This window comes from Geotrypetes seraphini, chromosome 1 (assembly GCF_902459505.1).
Source record: "Geotrypetes seraphini chromosome 1, aGeoSer1.1, whole genome shotgun sequence".
In the NCBI taxonomy this organism is placed as follows: Eukaryota; Metazoa; Chordata; class Amphibia; order Gymnophiona; family Dermophiidae; genus Geotrypetes; species Geotrypetes seraphini.
In genome coordinates, this window is record NC_047084.1 from 521,414,905 (window position 1) to 521,435,301 (window position 20,397).

The 20,397-nt window shown below is 42.9% G+C and overlaps 1 protein-coding gene across 3 annotated transcripts in view; it reads right to left on the reverse strand.

Moving 5' to 3' along the window:
* MEGF10 (multiple EGF like domains 10) overlaps window positions 1-20,397 on the reverse strand; it is a 252,373-nt gene that overhangs the window by 178,330 nt on the left and 53,646 nt on the right. For all 3 annotated transcript variants that reach the window (XM_033928980.1, XM_033928978.1, XM_033928979.1), the window contains exons 2-3: window positions 18,696-18,820; window positions 6,067-6,168 (exon numbers count right to left, since the gene is read on the reverse strand). In XM_033928980.1, the coding sequence (XP_033784871.1) occupies window positions 6,067-6,168; window positions 18,696-18,811 (218 nt within the window). In that variant the 5' untranslated portion in view covers window positions 18,812-18,820. The remainder of the gene's footprint in view (window positions 1-6,066; window positions 6,169-18,695; window positions 18,821-20,397) is intronic.

Genomic DNA, 20,397 nt, shown 5'->3' on the forward strand with positions numbered 1-20,397 from the left:
CAGGAAAAGAGTTGGATCATGAATGACTGAATGGTAACATTCTGGTGTAGATATTTAAACAGCATTTAAACACAGTCAACTAAGTGTGCATCACTATTACAGCATTGTGAGGTAAATTTTCAGCTGCATGTATAATGTATAATTTGAAGTGTCTAACAGATGGTTTCAAATCATAAATATATTCATGTTTGTCATCTTTTTTTAGATGGCATCACTAAGGGCCCCTTTTACAAAGGCGCGCTAGCGTTTTTAGCGCACGCACCGGATTAGCGCGCGCTAGCCGAAAAATTACCGCCTGCTTAAAAGGAGGCGGTAGCGGCTAGCGCACGCTATTCCGCGCGTTAAGGCCCTAACGCACCTTTGTAAAAGGAGCCCTTAATACACATGTATGACCTTTAATGTCTAAGCTGCCATTTCTGCAAGCCACTTGGACCCTTAATTTGTATGTTTAGTGGCTGAATTTTGCTGTTTAGACACACATGTAAATCAGTTGTTCTGCTATAGGGATTGGGATTTGATATATTGCTTGGACAAGGTGTATTAAACGGTTTACCATCAGGTACTCAAGAATTTTCCCTACCTATCCCAGCAGGTTCACAGTCTATTTAAGTGACTTGCCCAGGGTCATTAGGCGCAGCACGGGATTTGAACCCACAACCTCAATGTGCTGAGGCTGTAACTCTAACCACTACGCTACACCCAAAGTCCCAAACCATTCTGGATGGCTAATTTTGGACATATAACAATTTTACATGTCCAAAATTATTCATTTAAATGTCTGGAATTTTTTTAAGCACTTTCATAATATTCATTCTCCCCCCCCCCCCCACTCCCATTGCCAATCACAAAAGTACTTTTGATCAGCCTGGTCATATCATTGGAAAATTACAAAACAAACAAGAAAATTCAGTGTGGAAAGACTCTCCCACTCTGCTGTGCACTATGATCCATTCTGCTCGCCATTCCCTGACGTCTATGAGGAAGCCTGGGCTACAAAACAAGTGGATCACTGGTCAGCCATGAGCAATAGGATCTGGCATCCTGCCACACAGCTAAACATTAACTACAAACAAACTTTGAGAAATATTTATGATATCACTTATTATATTTTGTTTCCTTTATTTGAAAAAATGAATCTAAAAATACAGCAATATAAAAAAACCCTCCATAAAATAAAATTCCTTATAGTATAATACATTTGTATGTAAGGATCATCTGGATACCTCTTAACCGAGTGTGTCCCTATTGGGGGATATTTTGATAGATGGTAAATAAACATGTGGGAATATTATATTATATTATGTTATGTTATATCGGGTTTTCTATTCCTCTGTTACCTGTTCAGATCAAAATTGGATTACATTACAAAAGGTTGGATCAGTTACCCAGGAAGTTACAATGCACAGATTGACTTGGACATTCAATAGAGTTGCTGGTACAGGTACATCAGTACAGTTATTTATACAGTTAGGTCATAGTTACAAATACATAGTTATAAGTTCAAGTAGGTCATCGTTGGCTCATCGTTATGTCCCAGGAGTTCCATTAGATAGTTTAGAAATGGTGGCTCCACTGGCTGACCTTTACAATGATTCTCTAGAATTGAGGTGGTACTGGAAGACAGAGAAGGGCAAAAGTGGAAGTAAGGAAGAAGCAGGGAACAACAGGCTGGTAAGTCAAACTTCTGTGGTAAGTAAATTAATGGAAACACTTTTAAACAGAGAATAGTTACATTTCTGGAATCCAGTGGATTACACAACCCAAGGCAATATGGATTCACTAGAGGCAGGTCTTGTCATACAAATCTGATCAATTTCTTTGACTGGGTGACCAGATAATTGGATAGAGGGAGTAAATATGATATATTTAGATTTTAGCAAAGCCACTGACAGTGTTCCACATAGGCGTCTAATAAATAAACCGAGTGCATTCAGAATGGGCCCCAAAGTGACAGCCTGGGTCAGGACTGGTTGAGAGGAAGGCAACAAAGGATAGTGGTCAATTGAGATCCTTCAGAGGAAAGGGATGTTACCAGTGGTGTGCCTCAAGGTTCGGTTCTTGGACCTGTTCTTTTTAATACTTATGTAAGCAATATTGCTGAAGGGCTGTCAGGTAAGATTTGCCTCTTTGTGGCTGATATCAAAATCTGCAATAGAGTGGACAGCCCTGATGATGTGAATAACATGAGGAAGGATCTGGCAAAGATTGAAGAATGGTCTGAAATTTGGCAGCTAAGATTTAATGCTAAGAAATGCAAGGCTATGCATTTGGGCTGCAAAAACCTAAAGGAACAGTACAGTTTAAGGTGTGAAGAACTTTTGTGCACAAAAGAGGAGCGGAACTTGGGTGGAATAGTATGCAATGATCTTAAGGTGGCCAAACAGGTTGAAACGGTGATGACAAAAGCTAGAAGGATGCTAGGGTGCATAGGGAGAGGTATGGTCAGTAGGAAAAAGGAGGTACTGATGTCCCTGAATAAGACTTTGGTGAGACCTCATTTAGAATATTGTATACAATTCTGGAGACCGCACCTTCAAAAAGATATAAATAGGTTAGAGTCGGTCCAGAGGAAGGCTACTAAAATGGTCAGTGGTCTTCATCATAAGATGTATGGGGCAGACTTAAAGATCTCAATATGTATATTTTGGAGGAAAGGCGGGAGAGGGGAGATATGAAAGAGACGTTTAAATAACTATGTGGCATAAATGCACATGAGGTGAGTCTCTTTCATTTGAAAGGAAGCTCTGGAAAGAGGATTAAGTTGAGGTGATAGGCTCAGGAGTAATCTAAGGAAATATGTTTTGACAGAAAGGGTGATAGATGCAGTCAGTTCCTCAATAACCTTGTTTCTCCTGTCCACCAACCAAGGTTCATCAACTTTCAGTGTCAGAAGTTTCATGTCTTGCTTGTCTAGTTTGTCCCACAGTTTCTTGAAATTTGAAAACAGTTCATTATCTGGCCCTGTAGCTTTACCAAACAGACCCTTCCATATTGCCCCAATAACTACTTTAAAGATATAATACTTACAGGCCAAACAGAAGAGCTTCATACCAATTTTATCTTCCAATAGTTTTGCAGCACCTTTCTTTTTTTATATGATATAATTATTTATTAATTTTCAAGTGACATTACAAGTATTCATTTGTACAGAAAGTAAGTTATAAAGATATGACCTATAACAATATAAATCATAAACTATCCAAATAAAATTAAAACAGGAAAAATCTTCCAACCAACTCAACTCAAGTCCTCAAAAAGTGGATCCAAGATTTCTTAAAGCGAGCTAAAGAAATATTATTAGAAGATAAATTACAGACAAACTGAGAAAAGGCAGATATATTAATTATGGAGCTGATAGTTTCTCTTTATCCAATCTGGACATGGCCAGAAAAGCTGTTAGTTGTTGTGGTTCAAAGAAAACATATTTAATTGAACAGTAGCAGATTATACACTTGCACGGATGTCGCAAGTAAAACGTTGCTCCCAGTGAAGTGACTCCAGGTTTCAACAACAAAAATTCTCTTCGCCGTCTTTGAGTTTCTTTTGAAAGATCAGGAAACATTTGTATTTTGCAACAGAGGAACTCTTTCTTTCTGTTTTTAAAGAAAAGTCTCAACAACCATGTTTTATCCAAAGCGAGAGCTACGGTCAAAATCATTGTTGAAGGTACTACTGTTTCTATTTCTGAAGTTTCCAACAATTCAGATACATTCAATGGTGCTTGATTCGATACATTAACTTGCGTTTGTGCCCCTTCTTTATTTGGCAAGTAATACACTTGAACAAATGGTGGTAAAGTTTCTTCTGAAACCTGTAAAATTTCTATCAGATATCTCCTAAGCCAGGGGTGTCCAATGTCGGTCCTCGAGGGCCGCAGTCCAGTCGGGTTTTCAGGATTTCCCCAATGAATATACATGAGGTCTATTTGCATGCACTGCTTTCATTGTATGCTAATAGATCTCATGCATATTCATTGGGGAAATCCTGAAAACCCGACTGGATTGCGGCCCTCGAGGACCGACATTGGACACCCCTGTCCTAAGCATTTCCCTAGGAGTAACCGAAGTCAATCTAGGGAAATTAATTAATCTTAAATTATTATTCCTAGAATTATTTTCAAGTGTCTCAATTTTCTTCCGTAAATTGATATTATCTTTAATTAGGGACTGCTGAACTTGTTTGGTCATAGATATTTCTTGATCAAGCTTTTGAGTAGTGTTCTTTGAAATAGTCACTTCCGTTGACAAATCTTTGAGCTCTCTAGAATGTTGAATCAATTTCCTTTCAATATGTTGGAAATTGGGACTAATAGTCTTAGTGAAATTTACAATCAAATCCCACAGTGAATCTAAAGTCACTTGTGCTGGTTTTTCTATAGTAGGAAAACTGTGCAGAATGCTAAAGTGCTCACCGTCAAGAGAAGAAAAGTTCCCCTGATTAGGTCCTGGCTGGAATCTTTCACCTCCGGTTACATGACCTCCCCCGGCTTCTTCTGCAGCTGCTCCCTGAACAGAGAGTACTGCCTCAGTCTCCCATGATGACCCTGCTGCCTCTTGGGGGAGTACTTCCCCCATCTCCGGGGTTTCCCCCACCCCTGGGAAACTGGTCAACCGGGGACATGGAGGTGGAGCTCTCGGGACGGTGCTCAAAGTGGTCTCGAGCCCTGGAGAGACATCGCCGGTCTCGCCCCCATCCGGTGCTCTCAGCGGGCTTGCTCCCGACTCAGGCAGGGCTGCCTCCTGCATCCGCCGCAACATCTCTTCAATCCTGCCGAAGGAGGGCACCTCGGAGCGCCGTGAGGCGCCAACAGCATTCCTACCCCTTCTCTTCGGCATCCTAGGTAGGAAACAAGCCGATTCGCAAGAAAAAAAGGGGAAAAAAAGAGTGGAGCGGTCAGAAGCATCGCTCTCAGAGCATCTGCACCGCGGCCATCTTGGATCCCCCTATCAGCACCTTTCTTAATGCCACTTTTGCTAGCACTAGTATCAACGATCAATGCTACAATATTGTGAACCAGCTGCCATGGTTCAAATAACTTGTAAGGTGCATCTGCTTGTGACATGCCTGTAGCATCAGACAGGTTTGGCACACTCAGGAGTTTACCTTCTGTGTATGCTGCAGCACCAGATACAAATGCAGCCAAGTCATTCATAAGACTCTTCAAGATGTTCTTTAATGACGTTACCATCCCAGTGAGGAGCAGCTGAGCGTAGAGGATTCTCTTGTACAGCGGCACTAGCATTTTCAGCAATTTTTTGTCTTTTAGCCATTTTGCTGCGGCGTGTAGTTTATTGCGAGATGTCAAATTTGCTGAGGTCACCATTGCCAGACTTAATGATTGCTAAGATAATGAGAGTGGTCTGATTGATAGTTTCAGTCTGTCTGCTGCAGCAATGATTTCATCGCACCGCAATATTTTCCATGGAAGTTGAATTATGAAGTCGGCTGCCTTGGTCTTTTCTCTAGGTATGAAGTCGTCAACCTCCAAGTCATTTTCTTTAGTACTTCCTTCTTCAATAGGGGCTTGGTGGGGGCTTAGGCAAAAGTGGGTGGCAATAAGGGGGTGTGGGCAGAGAGTGGGTGGCGTTTGGGCGGAGAGTGTGCGTGGTATGGGTGGAGAGTGAGCGTGGCTTAACCTGGGAGTGAACGCCGATTGGTCGATCCTTATCTTGACAGCTGTCAATCATTTTGACATGAGGCGTACCCATTATACAACTTCTATCACTGTCACATAGTGTAACGTTAAGCAACCTTGCTTTTTCTTTTTCAGCCTTTCGCTTTTCATTTTCCTGTCTAAACATTTGCATCACTATTTTGTTGCAAATATCTTATCATGTCTAGACATGGTTGCCAGTCTTTTACCTCTTAAGGCCACATCTGCTTTCTTGTCTTCACATGACAGCAGATAAACATCTTTTTTAAAATTATGATGCACAAATGTTTGTAGAGACACCTCTATTGCCTGCAGCCTATCACGTCTCATACATGTATTTTATGGCACACAGAATACACAATCATAGAAAACACATGCTTCTGTTCAGAAACTGCCTCTGCAAATGTTATTACCTGTGCCTTGTGCATTTAAACCAGTTCAGGATATCAGTACAGCTGGTGTAGTAAATTTGATCAAAGGGATGTGCATAAGATTCTTGAACAGTAACTGAATAACTAAAAAGAAGGAAAGCATTTTTATTATATGTATTCATTTTCCATTATCTGATTATTCATGCCTCTCCAAAAAAGAGCAAGGCAAGTTATAATAAAAACAATCTTATAAAACCTCAATCCATCCATCCTTAGTCCTTACCCTTATATATCCCCCATCTTCACCTTAGATCTCCACCATAAACTCAGGGCTCCTTTTATGAAAGCGTGTTAGGGCCTTATTGTACAGAATAGCGCAAGCTAAAATGCCTTGCGCACTAGCCGCTATCGCCACTTCTTGAGCAGGCGGTAGTTTTTCGGCTAGTGCACGCTATAGCGCGCGCTAATCCGGTGCGTGCGCTAAAAACCCTAGCGCACCTTCATAAAAGGAGCCCTCTATCTCATGCAAATGTGGTTCATGTAATGCAACTTTACCTACATAGTATCAACAGATTATATATCACTGTACACATATAGATAAACTAACAAAGTGTTTGTGGGTACAGTACATATGTAAATAGTTTGCAATCTAAATAGGAGAAAAAACTCACAAAAGATGGAAGTGTGGGGAGTACTGTAAGGGAACTTCCCTGAGGAAGGGGAGCTTCATAGTGATTTAAAAGTAAATAAGCAGGTTTTTTTTAGAAGTTTGCACTGACTTTATAAAGCTGCAGCAGAGGTTTCTACCGTGGGCCCGTGAGGCAAATGCTCCGACGCTCATAGAATTCCTATAAGCACTTACTGTGGCCTTGTAAAAGGAGCCCTTAATTTGTACAACTATTATGAAATATCAGCAAAGTATAAAGTCACTAGGAATAAAATACCAAAAGCATTAGCAAATCTATGTATCAAGTCCTGAGTGATTTAAGCAGAAGAAATACAATAATAAGAATAACCATGGATAAAAGTTGCCGAAACAACCAAACAGTTTTCAAAATGTCAGATAATTCTGATCCTTTTGTATTTGGATAGGTAAGCCATGCCAAATCTTAGGGGCTTCCATAGAAAAAGACCAATGGGCCATCTAGCCCAGTATCCTGGTACTATTTGGGTTTCTGTCAGGTACTTGTGACTTGTGGTCAATTCCTAGTACATCAGCAGGCCTAAGGGAGCTGCTGAAAGTATTGGAGGAAATACAAGCTGTGGTACTGTACAAACTGAGCAGCTAAGATGGAGATAGCTAATGTAGTAATGGCCCATTTAGAGAAGCAACTGGAAAATTAGAAGTGGCCAAATCCAAGCTTGCCGCTATTGACCTATCCAACAAACTAAAATTTAATCCAGGAAAGACTAAGCTCTCAGTCGAACAGATCCTATTCAGATACCATGTCATCTTTCTATAGCAGGTGTTAATAACAGAATAATAAATTTCTTATTTATTCTAGGTATTATTTCAGAAGATAAATTAAGTTTTCATATGTCTTATGCATATCTTCAATAATGCAGAAATGCCTTTTCAATTAAAAAAAACAAACAAACACATTTGCACCATATGTTCATTCTTTAACCAAAAATAACTTTGTATACTTCTTCATCACATAGTAATTAATCACTTAGGTTAGGGGTAGGCAATTCCGGTCCTCGAGAGCTACAGGCAGGTCAGGTTTTCAGGTTATCCACAATAAATATGCATGAGATAGATTTGCATCTCAAGGAAGCAGTGCATGCAAATCCATCTCATAGATATTCATTGTGGATATCTTGAAAACCTGGCCTGGCTCCGGCTCTCGTGGACCGGAATTGCCTACCCCTGACTTAGGGGGATATTCTATAAACCACACTGAAACATTGGCACAGGTAGGCACCCTACCAGCTCCTAAGTTAATTGAGAAACACCATTTTAAATGGTATAATTTAGGCACCTAGCGGCACCTAAATAAAAGGCACTGGAATCGCACCTACGTAGGCACTTACATAGGTGCCTACATAGGTGCTTTACGGCACTTAACGCCACTATGGATGTGGCTGATGCTGAAGTGGCATTAAGTGCCATAAAGCACCTACATAGGTGCCATTCACGGCATAGACAGGCACTGGAAATGTAGGCCTAGAAAACCCTGGCCTATATTTCAGGCATCTTTCTTTCATGGAGGCATGATTCTTAGGGTGCCACTGCATGACTGACAAGTGATCGGCAGCTGCTTTTTAGGCGGCCATTAATATTGGTACCCTACATAGAATCCGTCAAGCAGAAAATTGTGTCTTTTACTAAGGTGCACTAATGGATTTAGCACAAGCTAAGGATTAGTGTACTAAATGCCATGCAGCCCATGATATTCCTATCGGCTGCAAGGCATTGAGCATGCACTAAATCCATTGGCACACCTTAGTAAAAGGACCCCTCAGAATCTCCAATATGCAATATAAGAAATAAAAAAACTTGAAACTCATCAGACCAATGAAAACTAGTTGTAATCCAAGATTTCTGCATAATTTAGTCACCTACTATTCCCCAAAGAGCTTGACAAGGGGCTTCAAAAGCAAAAACAGCAGAGTGTTTATGAAACAGGGTAAATTCTGAACTGACGAGGTTTGTTTAGTGGCTTGGGGTTTTAGTTTTGAGGCATAAATTGTTCATTGTGGATGGTCTCGGCCTTTATTGTCCTGATTGGGCCCATCTTAAAGGTTTGGACATTTTCTTGAGTATGTTTCAGGGTCTTTTGGAGGTTGAGGGGCATGGGGCATCAGGGTCACAGTTGAAGTGAGCAGCAGAAAACAAGTGAATTGATATTTTCGTTTGAGACATAATTGGGTATGTGATCTTGATATGGCTTCCTACTGCAGAGGACTTGAATGGGTTGCCATGAATGAATCACTATGAGCTTTGTCCTGAATAACTTAGCATCACCACAGGAGTTCCAGATGGCTCAACTGTCCTAATTTCATGCCTCTTTTGGCTTGGCCATTATATTATGTTGGACACGTATAACCCGCACTAGCCTCAAGAATACAGTGTGGTTTACAAATGAAATAGACTGGGTATTACCAGGATCCTAACAAAAGTTCTCACTTCTCTGATATATCACCTAGCATTTAACACATTTTTGAAACAGTAAGGTTTTTAATATTTTCTGGAATATTTTATAATTAATCGTCTTAAGGTCATAGGTACAGAGTTTCATCATCTTGCTGATTGATAGTGGAACAGTAATGAAAACATAGTCTTGTATACTGTTTTACTAGGATTTGAGTAATGGAAATTTAGAAAAAAAATCTAGGTGTGTCATAATTCCTTAGTGGTAAATTAATTAGATTTGGCATGTGGAGGGGCATTTTCAATATGACGCCTAAATTCTAGTTTAGATGTTTTATGGAAGACACAAAAATCCAGGATCAAATATGCCTATTTTCAAAACTGCAAAACTATTGTTTTTTCAAAAATGGATGTGTTTGTGCTTTGTGTGTCTATCCTCTGTGCATCTATCCTTTGTGTGTCTATCTTTGTGAACCATTAAAAAAAAAAAAAAGAAACATCCAAATGCAAAACACACAAAACAAGCCATTGTGATGTAGGAGAGGCCAGCATTTGTACCGTATTTCCCCATGTAGAGGCCTCAGGAAATGCCGATGTAGGCTTTAGAACTCTTAGATAAGCCCCCCATGTTACTAGCCATGGCTTATCTAAGAGTTTTAAAACCTACATCGGCCTATACAATAAGGCGGCCTATACATCATCCCCCACCCCCTTAAATACCTCCCTCGCCAGTAAATACCTCCTGGACAGCTGCCTCCTCCAAACACACTGTGCAGGGCAGGAGCGACGTTTGCGATCTCAAGCCTTGATCCGTGCTACTTTCTGATTGGCTGCCGTCAGTTCTTGCTACAGCAGCCAATCAGAAAGTGGAGCGGGGCGAGGCTTGAGATTGCAAACATCACTCCTGCCCTGCACAACTTGTTTTGAGGAGGCAGCGGCAGCCATCCAGGAGGTATTTACCAGCAAGGGAGGTATTTAGGGGGGATGATGTATAGGCCGCCCCATTTAAGCAAGCCGCACCCACTAGGCCGGTTTGCAAAATCGATGTATAAGCCGCGGCCTATACATGGGGAAATACAGTAATAGACTGGCCACACAAACATTCTAGCAAAGCAGTGGGGCACTATAGTGAACTTCACATAAAAGGTCCCAGGTACACATTTCACCATAACCCCTGTTTCATTTATACCTTTGGAGAGTGGGAGGAGGTCAGTGACCACTGGGGAGTGTGAGGGGGGGTCATGCTTATATCCCTCCTGTGGTCATCTGATCAGTTTGGCCATATTTTTTTTGGTACTTATACATTATTAAAACAGATCTAGCCCCAGACATCTAACTTGTGCCCTGGACGTATTCTTAAATATTTCATTTTGGCAGAAAAATGTCCAATAATGCTCTTCCTTTAATGGCAATTATTTTTTAAGACCTCCAGGCTGTGAATGCATGGTTGAGGAGATGGTGCCAGGAGGAGGGCTTCCACTTTGTGAGGAACTGGACGTCCTTCTGGGGAAAGAGTAAGCTCTACCGGCGGGACGGCCTGCACCTGAGCACAGCGGGAACTAGACTACTGGCAGCCAATGTGAAGAAGGAGATCGAGAGGGCTTTAAACTGAGGAGAGGGGGAAAGCCGACAGCCGATCTGATGTTGACGCTTCGGACAACAGTATCCAGAACAGATGCTGAACGGGCTGACTGCAAGGAGGAAGTAGAGAGACCGGTGGATCTTATGATCAGACAGCGAGGGAAACACCAGGTAAGGGGAGCTTGCTGGGAGGAGACTAAGGGGCATGGAGACACAAGGGGACTGGGTGGCACGAGGGCAAAAGCTGAGGGCAATACAGAGGTGCCACAAGGCGAGGGGGATCAAACAGAGGCTCAAGGGATGATAGCCCAGGAGGGGGCCGGTAGGGCTAGAAAACCCAGAGGAAAAGCGGGGAAGTGGGGTGGCGGGGATGTGGAGAAGCTGAAAGCTAAGAGGGTAAAGGCTGAGGGCAAAGCAGAAGCACAGGGAACGGAAAAAATGCCCGAAATCCAAGAGCAAGTGGCCCAGGTAAATGCAAAGGTGGAAGAAAAACGACGGAGCCTGAGGTGCTTATACGCAAACGCAAGAAGCCTCATGGCCAAGATGGGTGAACTAGAAGTCGTGGCCAAGGGGGAGGACCTGGATATAATTGGAATTGTAGAAACCTGGTGGACAGAGGAAAATCAATGGGACGTGGTGCTGCCGGGGTACAAGCTTTACAGGAGGGACAGGACCCACAAGAAGGGAGGAGGCATAGCACTATATATAAAGGAATCTATCCACTCGGTCGGGATGGATATGGCAACAAAGGCAGAGGGGCTGGAATCACTATGGATCAAATTACCCGGAAACAAGGGTGCGGGCATAAAACTGGGGCTGTACTATCGACCACCTGGTGCGCCAGAAGGAGTCGGACACGACTTGGAAGCGGAATTGAGACAGGAATGCAGGACTGGAAGTGTAACAGTGATGGGGGACTTCAACTACCCAGGAATAGACTGGAGTACGGGTCACTCCAACTGCACTAGGGAGACAGGATTTGTAGAAACTGTGAAGGACTGCTTCATGGAGCAACTAGTCAAAGAACCGACGCGAGGGGGTACTACTCTTGACCTCATCCTAAACGGATTAGGGGGGCCTGCTAGAGGGATAGAAGTGGGAGGACCACTAGGAAATAGTGATCACAACACGATCAGATTCACATTAGAAAGAGAGACACCCATAGTAAGGAGGACCGCAACAACTGCGCTGAATTTCAGGAAAGGGAACTATGTTGCCATGAGAGAAATGGTGGGGAGGAAGCTCAGAAACATCTTTAGGATGGAGACTGTAGGAAGCGCCTGGACCCTATTCAGGGACACCCTGCAGGAAGCACAGAAAATGTACATCCCCATTTTCAGGAAAGGCTGCAAGAACAAGCGATCAAAGGACCCGGTTTGGATGTCAACAGAAGCAAAGAAGGCGATAAAGGACAAAAAGGTATCCTTCCGGAGATGGAAAAAGGACCCAACGGAGGAAAATCACCAGACGCACAGGAAATGCCGAAAGGAATGCCACCGGAAGGTTAGAAAAGCAAAGGGAGAATACGAAGAGGGGCTGGCCAGAGAGGCGAAAAACTTCAAGGCATTCTTCAGTTACGTTAAGGGAAAGCGACCAGCGAGAGAGGAGGTGGGGCCGTTGGACGATGGGGATAGGAAGGGAGTGATTAAGGAGGATAAAGAGGTAGCCGAGAGGTTGAACACGTTCTTCTCGTCGGTTTTCACGAGCGAAGACACATCTAATATACCGGACTCAGAGGAGCTCATGAGTGGGGAACAGGCTGAAAAATTGGATCACATAGAGGTAAGTAAGGAAGATGTCCTCAAACAGATAGACAGGCTAAAATGCGGCAAATCACCGGGCCCGGACGGGATCCACCCAAGGGTTCTGAAGGAACTAAGACAAGAAATAGCGGGCACAATCCAGCATGTTTGCAACCTATCCTTGAAAACTGGTGAGGTACCAGAGGACTGGAAATTGGCGAATGTCACACCTATCTTCAAGAAGGGATCGAGGGGTGACCCCGGGAACTACAGGCCAGTGAGTCTGACTTCAATTATAGGGAAGATGGTGGAAGCTATGATCAAGGAAGGCATTTGCGAGCACATCGAAAAGAATGACCTATTGAGAACAAGCCAGCACGGATTCTGTAAGGGAAGGTCGTGCCTAACGAACCTTCTGTACTTCTTTGAGGGAATAAGCAGTCGGGTGGACAATGGGGAACCCATAGACATCATTTACCTCGATTTTCAAAAGGCTTTTGACAAGGTGCCACATGAAAGGCTGCTTAAGAAGCTGTGGAACCACGGGGTGGGAGGGGATGTGCACAGATGGATCAAGCACTGGTTGTCGGGCAGACTGCAGAGGGTCGGAGTAAAGGGTCAATATTCTGACTGGCGGGGAGTCACAAGCGGTGTACCACAGGGGTCGGTGCTGGGGCCGTTACTCTTTAACATATTTATCAATGACCTGGAAAAGGAGGCAAAGTGCGAGGTTATAAAATTTGCAGACGATACCAAACTGTGCGGCAGAGTTAGGACCAGGGAGGAGTGTGAGGACCTACAAAGAGACCTGGACAAGCTTGAAGACTGGGCAAACAAATGGCAAATGCGCTTTAACGCGGACAAATGCAAGGTCATGCATATAGGGAAAAAGAACCCGTTGTTCAACTACAAATTGGGGGGGGGGTATTGTTGGGAGACAGCAGACTTGAGAGAGACTTGGGTGTGCTGGTGGATGCATCACTGAAGCCATCTGCTCAGTGCGCAGCAGCCTCGAAAAAAGCCAACAGGATGCTTGGCATCATAAAGAAGGGCATAACAACCAGAACGCGGGAAGTCATCATGCCATTGTATCGAGCGATGGTGCGTCCACATCTGGAATACTGCGTTCAGTATTGGTCGCCGCACCTCAAGAAGGATATGGCGGTACTTGAGAGAGTCCAAAGGAGAGCAACGAAAATGGTAAAAGGGCTGGAACACTGCCCATACGCCGAGAGGTTGGATAGGCTGGGGCTCTTCTCTCTGGAAAAGAGGAGGCTCAGGGGAGATATGATAGAGACCTTCAAGATCATGAGGGGCATAGAGAGGGTGGATAGGGACAGATTCTTCAGACTGAAGGGGACAACAGGTACGTGGGGGCATTCGGAGAAACTGAAGGGAGATAGGTTCAAAACAAACGCAAGGAAGTTTTTTTTCACCCAAAGGGTCGTGGACACTTGGAATGCGCTACCGGAGGAAGTGATCAGGCAGAGTACGGTACAGGGATTCAAACAGGGATTGGACGGATTCCTGAAGGATAAAGGGATCATAGGATACTGAGGGAGGAACTGGGATGTAACACAAGTATAGAAAGCTAACCAGGTAATGAGTATAGAAACCAGGTCGTGCATGTGCAAGACCGGAGGATTAGGACTTCGATAGGAAGACAGGACTTAAATGAGAAACCAAGGTGGCAAGGGAGCCCCCTCTGGTGATACAGACAGGTCGTGACCTGTTTGAGCCGCCGCGGGAGCGGACTGCTGGGCGGGATGGACCTGTGGTCTGACCCGGCAGAGGCACTGCTTATGTTCTTATGTTCTTATGTTCTTATGTACTCAGGGGTTTTCAACAATAATTCACCAATACTCCCCCAAGTTCAAAACCACCTAATGCATATACCGCCGCCCTCCCCCCCCCTTTTTTTTTTTTTACAAAACTGCAAAAGTCGGTTTTAGCACAGGCCGGTGTGCTGAATGCTCTGCGTTGCTCCCGACACTCATAGAGTTCTTATGAGCATCAGGGGCAGCACAGAGCGTTTAGTGCACTTCCACGGTTTTGTAAAAGGCAGGGGGGGTTAAAGATCTCTCTCTAACAGAGCCTCAGCAACACTACATACTGCTAAAAAAAACTTTCATAGTGGTACGCTTTGTGTCTTCTCGTCACCGCCTCTTAACATGTAATCCTTCTTAGTCTATTACTCATACTTTGTACTACACTTCCTCCTCCACATTCGCGGTTTCGTCAATTGCGATTTCACATATTCGCAATTTTTGGGGGAGGGGGAAAAAAAGAAAAAAAACCCCACAGTTTAGCCTTCCCCCCGGCGTCCCGGCCTTACCTGGTGGTCTAGTGGGCTTTTGGGGCAGGAGCGATCTTCCTACACTCCTGCCCCGTGTAGATCACCAATAGGAAATGGCTCTGGGGCGTTCTCGTCGTAGTCTCGCGATTGCCGAAACTGCGAATGGGGAGGGGGAAGTGTAGTACAAAGTATGAGTAATAGACTAAGAAGGATTACATGTTAAGAGGCGGTGACGAGAAGACACAAAGCGTACCACTATGAAAGTTTTTTTAGCAGTATGTGGTGTTGCTGAGGCTCTATTGAGGCAGATGCTCAAGGCCCAGCAGCAGACCAGGAGAAAACCGGCGTCAGGCTTCTTTCTAACACCTGCGGTGCACGGGTAAGGGCAGGGTCGGTCAGTGGGGGGGGGGGGAGGAGGCGATCGTGAAGAGAGGGAGCAGCGCCAGTGGCCTCGGGGGGAGCAATACTGTTGGTTCCCGCGGTCGGGTCGGGTCAGGGAGGGGCTCACAAATCAACTCAATGCTCGGTTTGCGAGTTACAATTTGCTCGAGTATTTTGCTCGTCTTGCAAAACACTCACAAAACCGAGGTTTGACTGTATTGCTATAGATCCCACCTATTCTAGATTATTTGATCTTATGATGGCTTTAGCCTTACATATTATTGTTCATATTATTATTGTCACTAAAAATAATTAACAGACGCCGGCAAAACATCTTCTCAGTCACGGCACTGCAAACGTGGGACTCTCTTCATATCCACTTAAGAGAAGAACGCTTCCTGGATAGATTTTAAATTAACTTAAAATGCTTTCTTTTCTGAGATGCTTTCGATCTCTAGCCCTGCTTGTTAGGCTGTTTTGATTCCATTAGACTTTCCCTTTCTCTGCAGAACTACTATTTCTTGCTTTTTCCTTTCTCCCTTTATTCTATCTCTTTATCTTTGTTCTTTTTTCTGTCCTGTCTTCTTTCTGCTAGTTCCTACTTCACCCATCCCATTGTTCTTCCCTTTTGTGTTCTCTTTACTATTAAATATTATATTTCCTGCCCTCCTTCCCTTTGGCACTGTAAGTCTTATAGGTCTATCGTACATCTGACATATTGTACCCGTTGAATGTTGTAAATTTTATTTATGTTCATCGCTAAGAAGTTTGATTAAGCGATTTATCCATTTTTAATAAACTTGAAACTTGAACTTGAAACTTCTTTATTGGAAAAATAATGTAAACATTGCATATCATGGATGGTGCAATATTTTATGTGCCTACAGAAAATATGAAGAAATTATAACACTAAAATGTAATCATTTATCTTCATTCACTAAAAGTTGGAGTATTTTAGATACAAAGGTTTGGATAAGTTCCTGGAGGAAAAGTCCATAGTCTGTTATTGAGAAAGACATGGGGGAAGCCACTGCCCTGTATTGGTAGCATAGAATATTGCTACACCTTGGGTTTTGGCCAGGTACTAGTGACCTGGATTGGCCACCTTGAGAACGGGCTACTGGGCTTGATGGACCATTGGTCTGAACCATTAAGGCTATTCTTATGTTCTTATTGCTAACAACTGCCAGGACTACCTTCACTGGAACCCCTACTCACCTAGAAAAGATCACATTGCCCTTCACCCCCCCCCCCCCAGAAAAAGAATCAGTTGCAGCAGACAGAACCTGGTCCCACTTCTCCACTATACAATTGTCAGACCTTAACAAACTCTATAAAAAATACAGCCAGGCAGCCTGTGACCTCAACCACTGCCCACCATACCTGTTAAAAACCTCCAGGACTTTATTCTGCGCCCTCCTCTTACAATAGATACAAACCTTGCTCACAAACGGCCTTTTCCCGCAAGACCTCAGTGAAATCATCATCACCCCGATCCTAAAAACTCCAAAGGAGCAACAGATCAACCATCCAACTACAGACCCATAGCCTCAATACCACTTTATGTCAAGCTAATGAAAGGCCTCGTAGCTAAATTCCTCACCAACTATCCAGGAAACCACAACTTACTCCACACTACACAGTCTGGTTTCAGAACCAATTACAGCACAGAGACACTACTGGGATCCCTCCTGGACACAGCTAGACAAAAACCTCAGCACAGACAAAAAAAAATGCTGATTATATAACTAGATCTCACCGCAGCTTTTGACCTGGTAGACTATGACATCCTACTACAAACACTAGATTCAATAGGAATCACAGGTAAGGTACACACATGGTTTCAAGGATTCCTACAATCCAGGACTTACAGAGTAAAATCAAACAAAGAAAAATCAGAACCATGGTCCAACCCCTGCGGCATACCCTAAAGATCTCCCACATTTTTCAATCTCGACATTGCATCCCTTGGCACCTGCCTAGACAAATTAGGCCTAACCTCCTATAGCTATGCAGACATCACCATTCTCCTTCCTTTTGATCAACCAGTGCCCTTTATGACAGACACACTACACAGAGCACTAGAAACAGTAGCAACATGGATGATAGAGCACAAACTGAAACTGAATCCTGACAAAACAAAAGTCATCCTCCTTGAAAATAACAAAACCCCAACCATAACAAACCTAGTAATAAATTCAATCACATACCCCATTCAACCCACTCTAAAACTTCTGGGAATGCTGATAGACAGAGGCTGTACCATGAAGCCACAAATCAACAAAACAATACAGAAATCATTTGCAGTCATGAGAAACCTAAGGTAAGTTCGAAAATTCTTCGACAGAAAACAATTCCAGCTCTTGGTCCAGTCCCTAGTCCTGGGTCTTCTAGACTACTGCAACATCCTCTATCTCCCCTGCCCCACAAGCATGATAAAACAACTACAAACAGTAGAAAACACAGCTCTGAGACTTATCTACTCACTGAGTAAACACGACCACATCACAGCGGCATACCTCGATTCACACTGGCTCCCAATACAAGCAAGAATACTATTCAAATTCTACTGTCTACTATTTAAGTCCATAAATGGAGACTGCCCAGCCTACTTGAACAACCAACTAATCCAAACAACCACAACCAGACACAGGAGAACCCACACTCCATTCACGCACCCTCCAATCAGAAACGTTAAACAAAAAAAAAAAAAATGTAAGATGGCCTCCTGGCCACTCAAGCAGGCCAATTTACTGATCACGAACCCAGACTACAAATCCTCCAGAAAAGAAATAAAAACCCTGCTATTCAAGAAATCCTTAAAGACAAACTAACACAGCAAGAATCATCACAATCCCCAATAGCAACCCGCTCCACTCCATAATACCTCGGGAAATATCCAGAAAACTCCTTATGTAATCCGCCTTGAACCGCAAGGTAATGACGGAAAAGAAATCACTAATGTAATGTAAGGTAATGTAATATACTCTGGGCTTCGTATCAATTAGTAATGCAGCCACTTGTATTTGTTGATGTTTCTTTTTTGTTTATTCTTTACTTTTGGATGCGTACTGAGAAATTTATAAATAATAATAATAACAATTATTATATATACCGCAAATACCACAAGCAGTTCAGAGCGGTTAACAGGTGAGGAGGCTGTACATATACAGTGATGTTACAGAAAAATATTGTCAAGTACATTGGTAACAAATATCAATTACATGGAGTGCCGAGAGAGGGTTGGTAAGAACCGAAAAGGAATTACATTAGAATGCCAAGAGAGGTTTAGTAAAAACGGAAAAAGAAAGAGATGTAGCATGTATTTCAGTAATATAGCAAGGTAGGAAGGAGTCAGAGAAATTTATCAAAGTTAAAAGAATACTCTCAAATCAATGTGTGTTCAAAGGATTTGGACTCCATGTGTGACATATGCTCAGCGACCTGAAGACCACCTAGGAATGAAATCCCCAATTTAAGTCTCACCACCCAATCCCTGCCTATGTAAAAGAGTAAATAGTATCTCAGAAAACTGCTTCTCTTCAGACAAATATTAACACAACAGTTCGATTCTCACCTCTCCCAGTGGCTACAGACATTTGGATCCTCCAGATTTAGAGAAAGCGATGTCCCCATCCATGGATGGAAAAGGATAAATGGGAAGAATCTGAAACAGGGTGACGGCAGGGCCATCTTTCCAATCTAGAATACATAAAAGTATAAGTAAATACACAAATGTATGAAAATCTGCTGTGTAATTGCCTCCACATTTGGAGTGGAGGCAGTAATCTAATGGTTAGTTCAGTGGCATGATAACCAGCAGAATTGAGTTCAATTCGAACTGCAACTCCATGTGACCCTAGGCAAGTCACTTAACCTTCCATTTCACCAGGCACAAAACTTAGACTGTGAGCCCACTAGGGATACAGAAAGTATCTGCATGTAATATATGTATATGGTCTGGGGATTGGCCCCTACCTACCTGTTATCTCATTTTGTGCTATACAACCCCGTGAGGGTTACCAGGAATTGTAACTTATTTGCATTCCCGAAGATTTTAGGCTATAAAGTTAAGTCCTTTTTAGACAGGATGCTAGCATTTCAAGCAAGTAAACAACAGTCTTGAATAGGTAACTATATCAGCGGAGCCATGTTATCTTATGGCACCTTCCGAAAAGAAATTAAGACAGTTTTATTTGATAAATTTATCTCGTAACTTGATCTTTTTATCCTCAACATAATAATTTTACTGCGTAAATTTAAATTTTTATCGTCTTTTAGTTAATGTACTGTATTCTTTTTTTAGCTAATATGCTGTATTCTGATTTTAATATTTTGTACTTTGCTGATTGTCCAGTTCTTATTCTTTTGTGTAAACCACCTAGAATTCTTTTGATTGTGGCGGTATACAAAAATAAAGTTATGTTATGTTATGTAAACCACCATGGTTGTGCCACAGAAAAACAGTGCATCAAGAATCTAATGAACATAAACAAAGGAACAGACAAGCCAACATTTTACAAGAAAATAAAAACAACTGGGTCAATATGCAATGGTGCAGGTGACTGTATTTATTAAGGGGTCCTTTTACTAAGGATGCACTATGAAATGAGGTTAGCATGCCCTAACACAGAATTTTCTCATATGTTAAGCTCATTTTGAGAGCCTCTCTTCAAAAGGGCTTTTTTGATTTTTTTTTTCTAGTTGTGCATTAATGTAGTAAAAGGGTGTGGCAATTGATATTAACATGACAGCATTTACCTGCCCCTATTTAGGGGGCGCTAAGAGTTCCCACATTAACCCTACATTATTAAGTTAGCGAAGGCTAATGTGAGCACTCTGTCTCGATAGCACATGCCAAATAGGAAGTTGCATTATAGCGGGTAGGAACTGGCCTGCAGAGCTCTGTAGTTCTGTGCACAGTTTTCTTTATTAGCAGCCGCTGAATTGGAAAGGCAGCAGGTCAGGCAGACAGGCAGCGGGGAGGAGGTGTTGCCTGTTTGCTTTTCATTCTGGCAGCAGAGGAGAAAAAGGTTATGAATTGGGCTGAGGAGGCTTAGCCTCCCCAAGTTTCTTATACCAGGTGCCTATGACACTTAGGCTTAGGGGCCTGTAGGATTTCCTGCCCACTCCACCCAATTGCTAGGCCATTGGCAAGACGCTTTAGCATATCCTGCAGAATGCCATATCATGCATGCATACCCTGTCAAAGAACTACTCGTGTCCCAGGGCTCCTCTTGCCGACACTGGACATGGCACTTTTATCATGGGGAGGCTCC